We start from the raw sequence: 17,465 nt of genomic DNA on the forward strand, positions 1-17,465 counted from the left end.
AACTTTGTGGCAACAGTTTGGGAAAGGCCCTTTCCTGTTTCAGCATGACAATACATTTTTTTCTTTTACCTTTTATTTAACTAGGCAAGTCAGTTAAGAACAAATTATTTTTGTTCATTGACGGCCTAGGAACAGTGGGTTAACTGCCTTGTTCAGGGGAACAGTGGGTTAACTGCCTTGTTCAGGGGAACAGTGGGTTAACTGCCTTGTTCAGGGGAACAGTGGGTTAACTGCCTTGTTCAGGGGCAGAACGACAGATTTTTACCTTGTCAGGTCGGGGATTCGATCTTGCAACCTTTCGGTTACTAGTCCAACGCTCTAACCACTAGGATACCTGCCGCCCCGTGCACAAAGCGAGGTCCGTAGAGAAATGTTTTGTCAAGATTGGTGTGGAGGAACTTGACTGGCCTGCACAGAGCCCTGACCTCAACCCCATCGAACAGTTTTGGGAGGAATCGCCGACTGCGAGTCAGGCCTAATCGGCCAGCATCAGTGCCCAACCCCACTAATGCTCTTGTTACTGAATGGAAGCAAGTCTCCGCAGCAATGTTCCAGCATCTAGTTTAAAGCCTTCCCAGAAGAGTGGAGGCTGTTATAGCAGCAAAGGGGGGACCAACTCCATATTAATGCCCATGATTTTGGAATGCGATGTTCGACGAGCAGGTGTCCACTTACTTTTGGTCATGTCGGTATGTTCACTTGGCTAATGCATTGTGTTCCTCTCTCCTTGTCCATCTCTCGTTCTCTCTCTCTTGTCTGTAGATAAAGTAGCAGCAGGTAGTCTGTTGGTCAACCCTCTGGAACCTCTCAATGCAGACAAGATCCAGATCAAAATCGCCGACCTGGGGAACGCCTGCTGGGTGGTGAGTACATCAGACATTCTGCAAGATGGTGTTGAAATAGTAGTGGGTTGACATGGCACCCATTCTGCAGTGGTGGATGTTCTGGAGGCAGTGGCTTAGACTACTGGACCACCCTGGACCACCCTAGACCCCTGGACCACTGGACCAGACTGTTTAAAAACATTTAAATGCATCTTTTTATACTTCCTACCTACATTAGTTACACATTTCCACAAACTTCAAAGTGTTTCCTTTCAAGTGGTGTCATGAATCAGCATATCCTTGCTGCAGGTCCTGAGCTACACGCACTTAGATTTGGGTATGTTGTTTTTTGGCCAAAATTGAAAAGAAAAAGAGGTTTGATCCTTAAGAGGTTTTAATTATTAATCAGGAAGTTCCACTTCTCATCAACTCCAAACGATCAGATGATGAAACTAATGACTGAATTAGCAACAGTTTTACTAATACCAGTCATTTCAGATCAGTGAACCCTTCTCTCTCCTTGTCTCTCTCTCCATCCCTCAGCACAAACACTTTACAGATGACATCCAAACTCGTCAGTACCGTTCTCTGGAGGTGTTGATGGGAGCGGGCTACGGGACGCCTGCTGATATCTGGAGCACTGCTGCAATGGTGGGTGGACACACACACACACACTCTCTCTCTCATGCATGTAATATCAACCCAAAACATGCCTGTCAGTTGGAATGTTTCTGTGTTCCTGTCAGTTGGAATGTTTCTGTGTTCCTGTCAGTTGGAATGTTTCTGTGTTCCTGTCAGTTGGAATGTTTCTGTGTTCCTGTCAGTTGGAATGTTTCTGTGTTCCTGTCAGTTGAAATGAACGTGGAATGTTTGTGTTTTTCATCTGTTAGAAATACCGCAGGTCAGGTGGGCTGTATGATGTTGACTAAGTCTGCACCACAAAGTCTGCACCACACTGCACCACGAAAAATGAATGCGTGTTATAACTTATAAATACAAGCATGTTTAATAAATGGGTTAGTTTCCTAAGGAGGTCCCCCAGGAACTTGAAACACCTCAGTAAATGTATAGCCTCAGTAAGTCTAACTGCCTAGCAGACAGTGCTTTGATATGGGCTTGTATTGAGCTGCCCGGCTGGCTAGTCATCAGTCTACCCTGTCTGGTATGACTGAGCGTTTCAAAACAACAATAAGGGCTGGCTATGGTCTACTTCATTAGTTACAGACGCATAAAGGAGAGCGTTCCCTGAAGGACACGCTCACACAGGAGATCAGCCTTCCTTGACAGTCAGAAGGCTGTTAAACCACAAAGGAATGTGAGAGATGTTATGGAGGGAAAACACAGAGGACAGGACAGTAATGGTACAAGGACAAGTTATTTTACTGTGTTTATATACAATGTTTTGTGGTAGTGTGTTGTATATGAACTGTTGTGACTGTGTGTTTTAACCAGGCCTTTGAGCTGGCTACAGGAGACTACCTGTTTGAGCCTCACTCTGGACAGGACTACACCAGAGATGAAGGCATGTTCCACCTCTCCCCCCTCTTATTTAAGTCTTACAGATTGTGCCTTTTAAAAAGTCTGTCATATTTTGTACCTCAAAGTTTAGGGACCTGTGTTTTGAGCGATTTAATGTGACATAGCAAGAGTTTATCCTGTATTTTAAGCTTAATCAAGAAGTGAAAATGAAAAGCAGTTGGCTGAGGGTGGTGCAGGACAGTCTGACATAAAAAGAAAAGGGGTCAGTATTTTTAAATAAAGGTTCAAATCCAAGCATGTCATGTTTGCACAAAACACAGGGCCCTACTTTAGACACTGGCATCCCATGTCATCCTGCTACTGTCTCCCCAGGGAGGATTCTGGACGTCTGTGTTATTCACTTCTCCTTTCTTCATCCTGTGTGTAGACCACATAGCGCTGATCATTGAGCTGCTGGGTAAAGTTCCTAGGAAGCTGATCCTAGCAGGAAAATACTCCAAGGAATTCTTCACCAAGAAAGGTAAACAAACGTTACATCTGCTGTTTCTTACTGTGTTTGTTAGTGTATGTGATGTTTTTCTGTCTTTTTGCTCTTTCCTATACAAGGTCTTTGCGTAGGTAACTTTCTCGCTCAGTCCCATACTTTACTCCCTGTTCACTAATGACTGCATGGCCAGGCACGACTCCAACACCATTAAGTTTGCCGACGACACAACAGTGTTAGGTAGGCATGATCACTGACAACGATGAGACAGCCTATAGGGAGGAGGTCAGAGACCTGGCCGTGTGGTGCCAGGATAAGAAACTCTCCCTCAACGTGATCAAGACAAAGGAGATGATTGTGGACTACAGGAAAAGGAGGACCGAGCACGCCCCCATTCTCATTGACGGGGCTGTAGTGGAGCAGGTTATGAGCTTGTCAGTGTCCACATCACCAACAAACTATCATGGTCCAAGCACACCAAGACAGTTGTGAAGAGGGCTCGACAAAGCCTATTCCCCCTCAGGAGACTGAACAGATTTGGCATGGATCCTCAAAAAGTTATACAGCTGCACCATCGAGAGCATCCTGACTTGTTGCATCACTGCCTACTATGGCAACTGCTTGGCCTCCGACCGCAAGGTGCTACAGAGGGTAGTGCGTACGGCCCAGTACATCACTGGGGCCAAGCTTTCTGCCACCCAGGATCTCTCTACCAGGCGGTGTCAGAGGAAGACCCTAAAAATTGTCAGACTCCAGCCACCCAGTCATAGACTGTTCTCTCTGCTACCGCACGGCAAGCAGTACCGGAGCACCAAGTCTAGGTCCAAAAGGCTTTTTAACAACTTCTACCCCCAAGCCATAAGACCGCTGAACAGCTAATCCCCCCCTCCCCCATTTTTACTCTGCTGCTACTCTGTTAATTATCTATGCATAGTCACTTTGATAACTCTACCAACATGTACATATTACCTCAACTAACCAGTGCCCCCTGCACATTGCCTCTGTACTGGTACCTCCTGTATATAACCTCGCTATTGTTATTTTAATGTTGCTCTTTAAAGTATTTGTTTGTTTTCAATTTTCTTTATTTTTTACTAGATTTTTGTAAATATTTTCTTAACTGCGTTGTTTGATTTGGTTTAAAGTTGAGGCTTGTCTAAGTGTGAGGGTGTATGTCTTTCTGTTTTATCTTTCTGCGGTATGTGTGTAGTGAACTCCCTCTCTCTCTGTAGGGGACCTCCGGCACATCACCAAACTGAAGCCGTGGGGTCTGTTGGAGGTGTTGGTGGAGAAGTATGAGTGGTCTAAAGAGGAGGCAGCTACCTTCTCCAGCTTCCTGCTCCCGATGTTAGACCTGGTACCAGAGAAGAGAGCCACGGCTGCGGAGTGCCTCCGACACGCATGGATCGCCCCCTAGAGGATCCCCGGGCGCTACCACAGTCACAAGCAGCAGACATGTACATAAACACACTAACGCATACACTCTTCGATACACACATTCAAACATACATAAACACACACCTCAACGGAGAGCCAGGGCTTTCACTATGACTGCATCTCCACCTAGTGGTTCAACACACACACACACTAGACTGGCTGCTGAACACCCTAGTGTCCCAGGTATAATCCAGTAGAACTCTTATCTGTTTGTCTCTTATTCGGTTCCTTGTTTCTACTGACTGGATATCACTTGAGTATCAACGTCTTTTCTCTCTCCTCCCTCTCTTTTCTCTCTGTACCAACGATGACACCTGGTAACACGTTTTGTTCTGAGAGTATCCTGTCTTTTAGTTTTTGTCTTGTTTGATTGAATATGCACACACCTGTCAGAGTTAAGTACAGACCTCCAATGGATCGTATCACCAGAACACCAACTGTCTACCACTAGACTAGCACATCAGAATAGTTTTGTTCTATGTACAGTATTGATAGAGGTTAGTTTGAATCTTTCCTTCAATAACAAAACATATATTTATTGTGTGTTTTGTGGGGAAGCGTAGCTGCCTAGAATACGATAAAGAAGGTTTGGACTGTCATAGATTCTAAGGATTCTCCATGAGATCTTCCTGAACTGGGAACCGATGTGAATGAACTGAAACTTCCTGAACGGAATGGAACCGTCTGGTTCCGTAAGTGGTTCTGTGACATCATCCCTGTCCCTTCGTTGTCTCGCTCCAGGTAGCAGCTTTGTAATAGCACTTCGCACAATGTGGGGACAGTACCATGAACTCAATTTTAATTTACTACTTTCTGTTACCTGCATGGGTCCACAGACCATGACTAATGCTACTGAATAACCATGTTTCATATGTTCTCTCCTGTGGTGTTTAACGTTCCACACAAGGTTTGCCTCAGAGAAAGGAAAAAAAATGATTTGGGTGTTAGCTAGATGGTGTGATACAATATCATGAATCAATTATCCACTTTCACAAAATTATCAGAATGGGTACTACTGTATCTGATTCCAGAAAATCAGATTTTTATTTTCTATTCAGAAGGTCGTGGTTGCCTTCCAAAAATGGCCGCCCTGTTCCCTATAAAGTTAGGAACACGGTGCCATATCTGGACCCCTGTGTTGTACATATCTGTACTAAATACGTTGACCGTGGCTCTCTGCTTTCCCTCTACAGAACAGCGGCTGTACAGTTTTTAGGAGCTGCTGTTTCAACGGTGTACGTTATAAAGGAGAGGGGGCTGTCTACGTCCCAAATGGCACCCTATTCCCTACACAGTGCACTACTTTTGACCCGATTCTTAAGGGCCCAGTTCAAAAGTAGTGCACTATATAGGGAATAGGGTGCCACTTGCGGTGTTGAAATTGTTTGAGTCGTTTAGGATGTCAACTGAAGCCTTGAGACGCGTTTGCTAGTTTTTTGCTGCATTTTAAAGCATATTTTCATACTGATGTTGCCCCGCTTGCAGTGGTCTGCTGTTTTAACTGCATCAAAGAGAAACAAAATCGTGGATTGTAATAATAATGAGGCTGGAATACCCCCCCCCCCCCGTTTTGCTCTTTTTCTACAAGCCCCTCCCTTCTCTATTCTCTTTCCCTGACCGCTCCTTGCCTCTTCCTCCTCCTCTGCCTTTGATTGTTTACTGCTAAATCGAGCCTCTTTTCTGTACTTAATAAAAAATGAACATTTTGGAAATGGCTGACTTGTAATTGTTAGGATGCTATATAGTATTTTCTATATTCCAGTAAAACGAGTGTTGCCGGCGTGTCAAACGCTTGCTATTTAGGGGTGCGAGGTAACGATGCTTGGTGGGTGAAAGTTGTCAATATGTTCACAGGGTCCATGGTTCGAGCCCAGGCTGGGGAAAGGAACTGAAGAAACATGATTACACACGATCGGCAAATATTAATATGCTTTTTTTATTTTTTTTATTACTATGTTTATTACCACCGTTCTACATTAATTATAGTAAAGTCCTTGTATTGGAGTTTTTATTGTCTATCAACTAGCTGGGCTTTACTCAATCAACACTTCTGAGCCTTCAGTCATGTTAATGTTGTATGTGGTAAGTCTGTGGTCGATGACCTCAGGCTGCCTCTGAAACAAGAGAGAACTGACTGTTACACCATGGGAGCATTCTCTTCCAGACCGGTGGCCTCACTCGTGTGCGACGCTCGTTCCTCAACCGACAGTGAGGGCAGGCTGTCGTCATGCGATCTGATGCAAGACAATACTATTGGAGTGGTATTTGTGGTTATTACACACTAGTTAGTGGTATTCACAACATTTTACACTGATAGTACACAACTGACATTTTACAGTAACTATTGCACTGAAGAAACTAAATTACTAAAGTTTGGTAAGGTTCATTAAAGACTCAGGAAGATAGTTTAAGTTGTCATTAGTGGTTTGGATGAGGATCCTAATGACTAGAACTGCAGGAGGCAAAGTTCAAAGCTAAAATATAATTTCTGTATTACATTCTGTGTGGGCTAGACAAGCCTCGTTCTCTTCTGAATGGAACATACACTGAGTGTACAAAACATTAGGAACACCTGCTCTTTCCATGACAGACTGACCAGGTGAAAGCTATGATCCCTTATTGATGTCACTTGTTAAATCCACTTCACTCAGTGTAGTTCAGGGATGGGCAACTGGCAGCCTGCGTACGTACCAATGAGTAACAAAAATGTAAAAATAAGTTAGGGCCCCCGAGTGGCACAGCGGTCTAAGGAACTGCATCGCAGTGATTGAGGCATCACTACAGACCCGGGTTCGATCCCAGGCTGTGTCCAATAGGGCGGCGCATAATTGGCCCTGTGTCGTCCTGTTTAGGGGAGTGTTTTGCCGGCGGGGGGGCATTACTTGGCTCATCGCGCTCTAGCGACTCCTTGTGGTGGGCCGGGCTTTGGTCGTCAGTTTGGAAGCTCTTTCCTCCGTCTGATTGCATTGGTGCGGCTGGCTTCCAGGTTTAGCAGGCAGGTGTTAAGCGTGGATAGGTGGGTCATGTTTCGGAGGACGCATGACTCGACCTTCGCCTCTCCAGAGCCCGTTGGGGAGTTGCAGCGATGAGACAAGATTGGTTATCAAGAAATTGGGGAGAAAAAGGTCAAATACATCAAAAAGAAGTAAACTATTTGTATTTTTTTGGAACTTAGAATAATAGAATATTGTTGTTTTAGATTGGTAAGTCAGTCTATCGGCCAGCTATCTAAACCTGTAGTAAAGCATAGTCCAATTACCGACCAGGATGGGGCCCATTGTGTAAAATTGCAGCAAACTTTAAAAAGTTGTATTTTTTATTTTTATTATACCCTAGGACAAAATGTGTAGGGGGTTATGGATGTGGGTATACAGACCCAGGAGCCACTGCGGCCCTTCATTAGTTTTTTTTTTTTTGTGGCCCCCACCGTCAGTTGCCCATACCTGGTGCCCATACCTGGTGCCCATACCTGGTGCCCATACCTGGTGTAGATAAAGGGGAGGAGACTGGTTAAAGAATGATTTTTAAGCCTTGAGACAATTGAGACATGGAATGTGTATGTGTGTCATTCAGAGAGTGAATGGACAAGACAAAAGATTGAAGTGCCTTTGAACGGGGTATGGTAGTAGGTGCCAGGCGCCCTGGTTTGTGTCAAGAACTGTAACACTGCTTGGTTTTTCACACTCCCAAGTTTCCGGTGTTTATCAAGAATGACCTACTACCCAAAGGACATCCAGCCAACTTGACAACTGTGGGAAGCATTGGAGTCAACATGAGCCAGCATCCCTGTGAAATGCTTTCAACACCTTGTAAAGTCAGTGCCCTGACGAAGTGAGGCTGTTCTGAGGGCAAAATAATCAATATTAGGAAGGTGTTCCTAATATGTTGTCACATTTCTTAGGCCTATACTACGTTATATTCTCCCAATTAATACAGAGCCTTCAGAAAGTATTCACACCCCTTGACTTTTTCCACATTTTGTTGTTACAGCCTGAATGTAAGATTGATGGAGATTTGTGTCATCGGCCTACACACAATACCCCATAATGGCAAAGTGGAATTATATTTTTACTCTTTTTAACAAATTAATTAAAAATGAAAAGCTGAATTGTCAATAAGTATTCAACCCCTTTTGTTATGGCAGGCCTAATTTAAGTACAGGAGTAAAAATGTGCTTCACAAGCGGTTGGTTAATAACTTTGTTTTTGAATGACTACCTTGTCTCTGAACCCCACATTGAGGCCCTCAGTCGAGCAGTATATTTCAAACATCTTTTCCACCACAAAGACCAGGGAGGTCACACATTGAATATCCCTTTGAGCACGGTGAATCAATATACCCAGTCACTACAAAGATACAGGCGTCATTCCTAACTCAGTTGCCGGAGAGGGATGAAACCGCTCAGGGATTTCACCATGAGGCCAATGGTGACTTTAAAACAGTTACAGAGTTTAATGGCTGTGATAGGTGAAAACTGAGGATGGATCAACACTGTAGTTACTCCACAATACTAATCTAATTGACAGTGAAAAGAAGGAAGCCTGTACATAATTACAAATATAAAAAAATATGCATCCTGCTTGCATCAAGGCACTAAATTAATACTGCAAAAAATGTGGCAAGGCGATTAACTTTTTGTCCTAAATACATTGTGGTATTTTTGGGGCAAATGTTATACAACACATTACTGAGTACCACTCTCCTTATTTTCAAGCATAGTTGTGGCTGCATCATGTTATGGATATGCTTGTAATCGTTAAGGACCGGGGAGTTTTTCAGGATGAAAAAAGAAACGGAATAGAGCTGAGCACAGTCAAAATCCTAGAGGAAAACCTGGTTCAGTCTGCTTTCCACCACACTGGGAGATGAATTCGCCTTTAAGCAGGACAATAACCAAAAACACTAACCTCAACTAACCTGTACTCCTGCACATTGACTCAGTACCGGCATCCCCTGTATATAGCCTCCGCATTGACTCGGTACCGGCACCTCCTGTATATAGCCTCCACATTGACTCGGTACCCCCTGTATATAGCCTCCACATTGACTCGGTACCGTAACACCATGTATATAGCCTCCACATTGACTCGGTACCGTAACACCATGTATATAGCCTCCACATTGACTCGGTACCGTAACACCATGTATATAGCTTCTTTATTGTTTTTATTCTTGCTCTTTTTTTACTTTAGTTTATTTAGTAAATATTTTCTTAACTGCATTTTTGGTTAAGGGCTTGTAAGTAAGCATTTCACTGTAAGGTATTCGGCGCATGTGGTGGAAAAAAGTTATTTGATTTGAACACAATGCCAAATATACACGAGTTGTTTACCAAGACAACATTGAATGTTTCTGAGTGGCCTAGTTACAGTTTTGACTTAAATCGGCAGCAACACTTGAAAATGGCTGTCTTGCAATGATCAGCAACGAACTTAACAGAACTTGAAGAATTTAAAAAATAATGTCTAAATATTGTACAATCCAGGTGTGCAAAGCTCTTAGACTTACCCAGAAAGACTCATAGCTGTAATTGATGCCAAAGGTGATTTTAACATGTATTGAATACTTATGGAAATTAGATTATTATTTTTTTATCAATTTGCTAAAATGTCTAAAAACTTGTTTTCAGTTGGTCGTTATGGGGTATTGTGTGTCATTGGGTGAGAAAAACAAAAGGCATCTATTTTGAATTCGGGCTGTAACACAACAATGTGCAATAATTCAAGGGGTATGAATTCTTTCTGAAGGCAATGTACCTCTCAACAACTCATGGTGTTTTGGAAAGTTGCTTTGCCTAAATGTATTCTTAATAACGGCATGTTTGAAGTGGTCCCAGTTTCTCATTAGGCACTCAGTGATAGGCCCTCTGGTGATCCAGTACTAATGATGTAGACAACAGACTAATGTAGAACGCCTTGTTTTTGAGGAACTTTCTGCTCACACACCATCAACATCACTTCTGGAATTGAGGTTATAATAGACTTCATTCTCTCTCTCTCTCTCTCTACACCACTGATCTGCTTTCTAGTATTTTTAAGTCTGAAGAGGGTTGATCTGATTCCAGTACTAATGATGTAGACAACAGCTAGAGACTAATGTAGAATTATCTTCTCTCTCTCTTCTCTATCTCTCTATCTATCTATCTATCTATCTATACACACCACTGTTCTGCTTTCCTGTTCTGGATTTTGGCGGACATTCTGCACCTTTTCTCATCAATTAAACGTTTGATCTCAATACAGTTTTCTTTCTTAAAACTAGAATATGTTATGAACAGTGTGGACTAAGTTGTGTAGACTTTACCCATTGCCCAAGTTTTTAAAAATGGTGTTGTTTAGAAGGAATGCAAAGGCGAATTTAGGTTTTGCACATGCGCACTGCACTGAGTAGGCGTTCCTAAACTAAAACATGCAAATATTTACTAGAATGTGCCAATAGGATCTTGCTAGCTTGTGTTTGGCTCTGCCCACCTCATTGTTTGTTCTGCCCACTATTGACCAATTTGTTCCCATTGGAAACGACAGGCTGTGGTCTATCTTGGGTTAGTTAAAAACACAGCTTTGACACAACTATCCAGACCAAGAGTTTGTGACAACTAGCTACCCTCTTCATCTATGTAGCTGTCCTTGGTGCTGAAATGCTCAACTGAACAACTCATTCTGTTAATTTCTTGAACAACCCTGGAAAAGTTGTCCACTCAGTGACATCAAAGGCATCTTTTCAGAAGTAGATAAAAGACTGAGAGTAAAGTTATGTTCACCAGTGCACAAATAGACCGTGTTGCCATGGGGAAAAGCCTTTGCGCAGCATTTGGACACATTTTTGCACACTGAAATACCAATGCCTGAATGTCAAAATCCTCTAAATAAATGTCTACTGACCTGTATGAATGTCTAGGCTACTGACCTGTAGGAACATAACGTAGTAGGTTAAAGTTGCTCCTAGAAGCTTATCTTTGGTCAGCTGTGCATTTACCGCACTAACATTTAAAGTTATAATTGGGAAGGGGAAGCTGATCCTAGATCTGTCTACTGACCTGTATGAACACCACCATCACCAAGATGGCGAAGCGGATAGTAAAAATGGTCCACAGGACGCCCACTGCGCGCGTGTTATGTAAGTTGTTGGTGTGGTAGATGTTGGCTGCTTCCTGTGCAGGGAGCATGGCGACGATTGGAGAAACTATTGCTAGATATCTATGATGGCTGTCTAGATATCGTCTATGCTGAAGAAGAAAATTGCGCACTATAAGCTCACACACGGACGTAGAGTGAGCGAGAGGATTGCGTTTCTGTGAAGGTTTCCAGAAGATTTCCAAGTGACTGACATTCAGTAAGTCAAGAGAGAGAAAACGCAGCCTGTTTTTGAAAAGTTTGATTCATCCTACACTCCCTCACACCATCACTTATAGATGTAGGCTATTCCTCCGTTTAGAATATTGGAGAGACGCACAGGGAACTAGAGAGAGTTATATCTGCGTTGCCTCTTCTGTCCGTCGCCAGCCCTGAGGTGCGCCGCTGCTGCTCGGAAACTCAAAACCATGGACAGCTCCCAGTGTTGAACGCGTTTCTTGTTGACCTAGTCCCCCCTCTCTCGCTCTCTCAATTCAGTTCAATTCAAAGGGCTTTATTGGCATGGGAAACATATGTTAACATTGCCAAAGCAAGTGAAGTGGATAATAAACAATAAAAATGAACAGTAAACATTACACTCACAGAAGTTCCAAATTAATAGACATTTAAAATGTCCTATTATGTATATATAGTGTCATAATCATGTGCAAATGGTTAAAGTACAAAAGGGAAAATAAATAAACATAAATATGGGTTGTATTTACAATGGTGTTTGTTCTTCACTGGTTACCCTTTTCTTGTGGCAACAGGTCACAAATCTTGCTGATGGCACACTGTGGTATTTCACCCAGTAGATATGGGAGTTTATCAAAATCGGGTTTGTTTTCTAATTCCTTGTGGGTCTGTGTAATCTGAGGGAAATATGTGTCTATGTTCATTCATCTGGCAGGAGCTTAGGAAGTGCAGCTCAGTTTCCACCTCATTTTGTGGGCAGTGTGCACATAGCCTGTCTTCTCTTGAGAGCCATGTCTGCCTACGGCGGCCCTTCTCAATAGCAAGGCTATGCTCACTGAGTCTGTACATAGTCAAAGCTTTCCTTAACTTTGGGTCAGTCACAGTGGTCAGGTATTCTGCCACTGTGTACTCTCTGTTTAGGTTCATATAGCATTCTAGTTTGCTCAGTTTTTCTGTTAATTATTTCCAATGTGTCACGTAATTATCTTTTTGTTTCCTCATGATTTGGTTGGGTCTAATTGTGTTGCTGTCCTGGGGCTTTGTGGGGTCTGTTTGTGTTTGTGAACAGAGCCCCAGGACCAGCTTGCTTAGGGGACTCTTCTCCAGGTTTCATCTCTCTGTAGGTGATGGCTTTGTTATGGAAGGTTTGGGAATCGCTTCCTTTTATGTGGTTGCAGAATTTAACGTCTCTTTTCTGGATTTTGATAATTAGCGGGTATCGGCCTAATTCAGTTCTGCATGCATTATTTGGTGTTATACGTTGTACATGGAGGATATTTTTGCAGAGTTCTGCATGCAGAGTCTCAATTTGGTGTTTGTCCCATTTTGTGAATTCTTGGTTGGTGAGCGGACCCCAGACCTCACAACCATAAAGGGCAATGGGTTCTATAACTGATTCAAGTATTTTTAGCCAGATCCTAATTGGTATGTCAAATTTTAAGTTCATTTTGATGGAATAGAAGGCCCTTCCAGCTTTGTGGAAGTTACCTGTGGCACTGATGTTTAGGCCAAGTTATGTATAGTTTTTTTGTGTGCTCTAGTGCAATGGTGTCTAGATGAAATTTGTATTTGTGGTCCTGGCGACTGGACCTTCTTTGGAACACTATATCTTTGGTCTTACTGAGATTTACTGTCAGGGCCCAGGTCTGGCAGAATCTGTGCAGAAGTATTTTTAGCCAGATCGTAATTGGTATGTTACATTTTATGTTCCTTTTAATGGCATAGAAGGCCCTTCTTGCCTTCTCTCTCAGATCGTTCACAGCTTTGTGGAAGTTACCTGTGGCGCTGATGTTTAGACCGAGGTATAGTTTTGTGTGTGCTCTAGGGAAACGGTGTCAAGATGGAATTTGTATTTGTGGTTCTGTCAACTGGACCTATTCGGAACACCATTATCTTTGTCGTACTAAGATTTACTGTCAGGGTCCAGGTCTGACAGATTCTGTTCAGAAGATCTAGGTGCTACTGTAGGCCTTCCTTAGTTGGTGACAGAAGCACCAGATCATCAGCAAATGGTAGATATTTGACTTCAGATTCTAGTAGGGTGAGGCCGGGTGCTGCAGACTGTTCTAGTGCCTGTGCCAATTCGTCAATATATTTGTTAAAGAGGGTGGGGCTTAAGCTGCATCCCTGTCTCACCCCACGGCCCTGTGGAAAGAGATGTGTGTTTTCTGCCAATTTTAACCGCAGACTTGTTGTTTGTGTACATGGATTTTAAAATGTAATGTTTTTCCCCCAACTCCACTTTCCATTAATTTGTATAGTAGACCCTCATGCCAAATTGAGTCTAAGGCTTTTTGAAATCAACAAAGCAATGGAAGACTTTGCCTTTGTTTTGGTTTGTTTGTTTGTCAATTAGGGTGTGCAGGGTGAATATGTGGTCTGTCATACGATACTTTGGTAAAAAGCCAATTTCACATTTGCTCAGTACATTGTTTTCACTGAGGAAATGTAGGAGGCTGCTGTTAATGATAATGCAGGGGATTTTCTGTTGACGCATATCCCACAGTAGTTATTGGGGTCAAATTTGTCTCCACTTTTGTGGATTGGGGTGATCAGTCCTTGGTTCCAAATATTGGGAAAGATGATGTTAGAGAGTTTAAGTATAGCCAATTGGAGTTTGTTGTCTGTATATTTTATAATTTCATTGAGGATACCATCATCACCACAGGCCTTTTTGGGTTGGAGGGTTTTTATTTTGTCCTGTAGCTCATTCAAGGTAATTGGATAATCCAGTGGGTTCTGGTAGTCTTTAATAGTTGATTCTAAGATTTGTATTTGATCAAGTATATGTTTTTGCTGTTCTTTGTTATAGAGCCAAAAAGATTGGAGAAGTGGTTTACCCAAATATCTCCATTTGGAAAGATAATTCTTCGTGTTGTTGTTTGTTTAGTGTTTTACGATTTTCCCTGAAGTGGTTCGATTCTATGGATTCTTTAATTACATAGAGCTGATTTCTGACGTGCTGTTCCTTCTTTTTCTGTAGTGTATTTCTGAATTGTTTTAGTGATTCCTAAGACATTTAAACAGGTCAAAATACACAAGGCTGCGGGGCTAGACGGATTACCAGGACGTGTGCTCCGGGCATGTGCTGACCAACTGGCAGGTGTCTTCACTGACATTTTCAGCATGTCCCTGATTGTGTCTGTAATACCAACATGTTTCAAGCAGACCACCATAGTCCCTGTGCCCAAAAACACAAAGGCAACCTGCCTAAATGACTACAGACCCGTAGCACTCACGTCCGTAGCCATGAAGTGCTTTGAAAGGTTGGTAATGGCTCACATCAACACCATTATCCCAGAAACCCTAGACCCACTCCAATTTGCATACCGCCTCAACAGATCCACAGATGATGCAATCTCTATTGCACTCCACACTGCCCTTTCCCACCAAAATGAACACGTATGTGAGAATGCTATTCATTGACTACAGCTCAGCATTCAACACCATAGTACCCTCAAAGCTCATCACTAACCTAAGGATCCTGGGACTAAACACCTCCCTCTGCAACTGGATCCTGGACTTCCTGACGGGCCGCCCCCAGGTGGTGAGGGTAGGTAGCAACACATCTGCCACGCTGATCCTCAACACTGGTGCGTGCTCAGTCCCCTCCTGTACTCCCTGTTCACCCACGACTGCATGGCCAGGCACGACTCCAACACCATCATTAAGTTTGCAGACGACACAACAGTGGTAGACCTGAACAACGACGAGACAGCCTATAGGGAGGAGGTCAGAGACCTGACCGGGTGGTGCCAGAATAACAACCTATCCCTCAACGTAACCAAGACTAAGGAGATGATTGTGGACGACAGGAAAAGGAGGACCGAGCACGCCCCCATTCTCATCGACGGGGCTGTAGTGGAGCAGGTTGAGAGCTTCAAGTTCCTTGGTGTCCACATCAACAACAAACTAGAATGGTCCAAACACACCAAGACAGTCGTGAAGAGGGCACGACAACACCTTTCCCCCTCAGAAAACTAAAAACATTTGTCATGGGTCCTGAGATCCTCAATAGGTTCTACAGCTGCAACATCGAGTGCATCACTGCCTGGTACGGCAATTGCTCGGCCTCTGACCGCAAGACACTACAGAGGGTAGTGCGTACGGCCCAGTACATCACTGGGGCTAAGCTGCATGCCATCCAGGACCTCTACACCCGGCGGTGTCAGAGGAAGGCCCTAAAAATTGTCAAAGACCCGAGCCACACCAGTCATATACTGTTCTCTCTACTACCGCATGGCAAGCGGTACCAGAGTGCCAAGTCTAGGACAAAAAGGCTTCTCAACAGTTTTTACCCCCAAGCCATAAGACTCCTGAACAGGTAACCAAATGGCTACCCAGACTATTTGCATTGTGCCCCCCCCCCAACCCCTCTTTTACGCTGCTGCTACTCTCTGTTCATCATATATGCATAGTCACCTTAACTATACATTCATGTACATACTCCCTCAATAGGGCCGACAAACCAGTGCTCCCGCACATTGGCTAACCGGGCTATCTGCATTGTGTCCCACCACCCACCAACCCCTCTTTTATGCTACTGCTACTCTCTGTTCATCATATATGCATAGTCAATTTAACCATATCTACATGTACATACTACCTCAATCAGCCTGACTAACCAATGTATTTTATAGCCTCGCTACTGTATATAGCCTGTCTTTTTACTGTTGTTTTATTTCTTTACTTACCTATTGTTCACCTAACACCTTTTTTGCACTATTGGTTAGAGTAAGCATTTTCACTGTAAGGTAACCTGTTGTATTCGGCGCACGTGTCAAATAAACTTTGATTTGATTTTTTTGATTCACCATAGTGAAGACGTAGGCTCAGGTTTTCTGGGTCTCTATGTTTTTGGTTGGACAGGTTTCTCAATTTCTTTCTTAGGGTTTTGCATTCTTCATCAAACCATTTGTCATTGTTGTTCATTTTCTTTGGTTATGGAAGCTGAGAGGTCAAATATACTGTTTAGACTTTCTACTGCCAAGTTTACACCTTCCCTATTACAGTGGAACGTTTTGTCCAGGAAGTTGTCTAAAAGGAATTGAATTTGTTGTTGCCTAATTGTTTTTTGGTAGGTTTCTACACTACATTCCTTCCATCTATAGCATTTCTTATAGCATTACTTTCTAGGGAGTTTTTCCTAGCCACCGTGCTTCTACACCTGCATTGCTTGCTGTTTGGGGGTTTAGGCTGGGTTTCTGTACAGCACTTGGAGATATCAGCTGATGTAAGAAGGGCTTCATGAATACATTTTATTTTAGTTGATTTAATATTACTCAGTTCCTTCGGCTTTGATGCCTCAAGATTGAGTATTGCTCTGTTCAAGTAGACTGTGATTTTGCTGTGATCTGATAGGCTTGTCAGTGGGCTGACTCTGAACGCTCTGAGACTCTGGGTTGAGGTCAGTGATAAAGTAGTCTACACTACTACTGCCAAGAGATGAGCTATAGGTGTACCTACCATAGGAGTCCCCTCGAATCCTACCACTGACTATGTACATACCCAGCGTGCGACAGCTGCATGAGTTGTGAACCGTTTTTGTTGGTTATGTTGTCATAGTTGTGCCTAGGGGGGCATATGGGGGAGGGAATGCTGTCACCTCCCGGTAGGTGTTTGTCCCCCTGTGTGCTGAGGGTGTCAGGTTCTTGTCCAGTTCTGGCATTTAGCTCGCCACAGACTAGTACAGACTAGTACATGTCCCTGCGCCTGGAAATGATTGATTTCCCCCTCCAGGACATTTTTCTCTGTTAAGATCATTTCCTTTTGAATTTCTAGCCAAATGTAAAATGTTCCTGTTTTGATTAATTTAAATGGGTGAGTTTGGTCTTGTCACGGCCGTTGTAAGGAGGAGACCAAGGTGCAGCGTGGTATGCGTACATTCTTCTTTATTATAAGAATGAACACTGAACAAACGAACAAAATAACAAA

The 17,465-nt window shown here is 43.2% G+C and overlaps 1 protein-coding gene across 2 annotated transcripts in view; it reads left to right on the top strand.

The window, feature by feature from the left end:
* LOC112069857 (SRSF protein kinase 1) overlaps positions 1-4,565 on the top strand; it is a 122,038-nt gene extending 117,473 nt beyond the window's left edge. For both annotated transcript variants that reach the window (XM_070438743.1, XM_024137239.2), the window contains exons 12-16: positions 763-863; positions 1,368-1,475; positions 2,277-2,346; positions 2,731-2,823; positions 4,020-4,565. In XM_070438743.1, the coding sequence (XP_070294844.1) occupies positions 763-863; positions 1,368-1,475; positions 2,277-2,346; positions 2,731-2,823; positions 4,020-4,204 (557 nt within the window). In that variant the 3' untranslated portion in view covers positions 4,205-4,565. The remainder of the gene's footprint in view (positions 1-762; positions 864-1,367; positions 1,476-2,276; positions 2,347-2,730; positions 2,824-4,019) is intronic.
* Positions 4,566-17,465: the final 12,900 nt, after the last annotated feature.

The sequence above is a fragment of the Salvelinus sp. IW2-2015 genome, unplaced genomic scaffold (assembly GCF_002910315.2).
Source record: "Salvelinus sp. IW2-2015 unplaced genomic scaffold, ASM291031v2 Un_scaffold1135, whole genome shotgun sequence".
NCBI lineage: Eukaryota > Metazoa > Chordata > Actinopteri > Salmoniformes > Salmonidae > Salvelinus > Salvelinus sp. IW2-2015.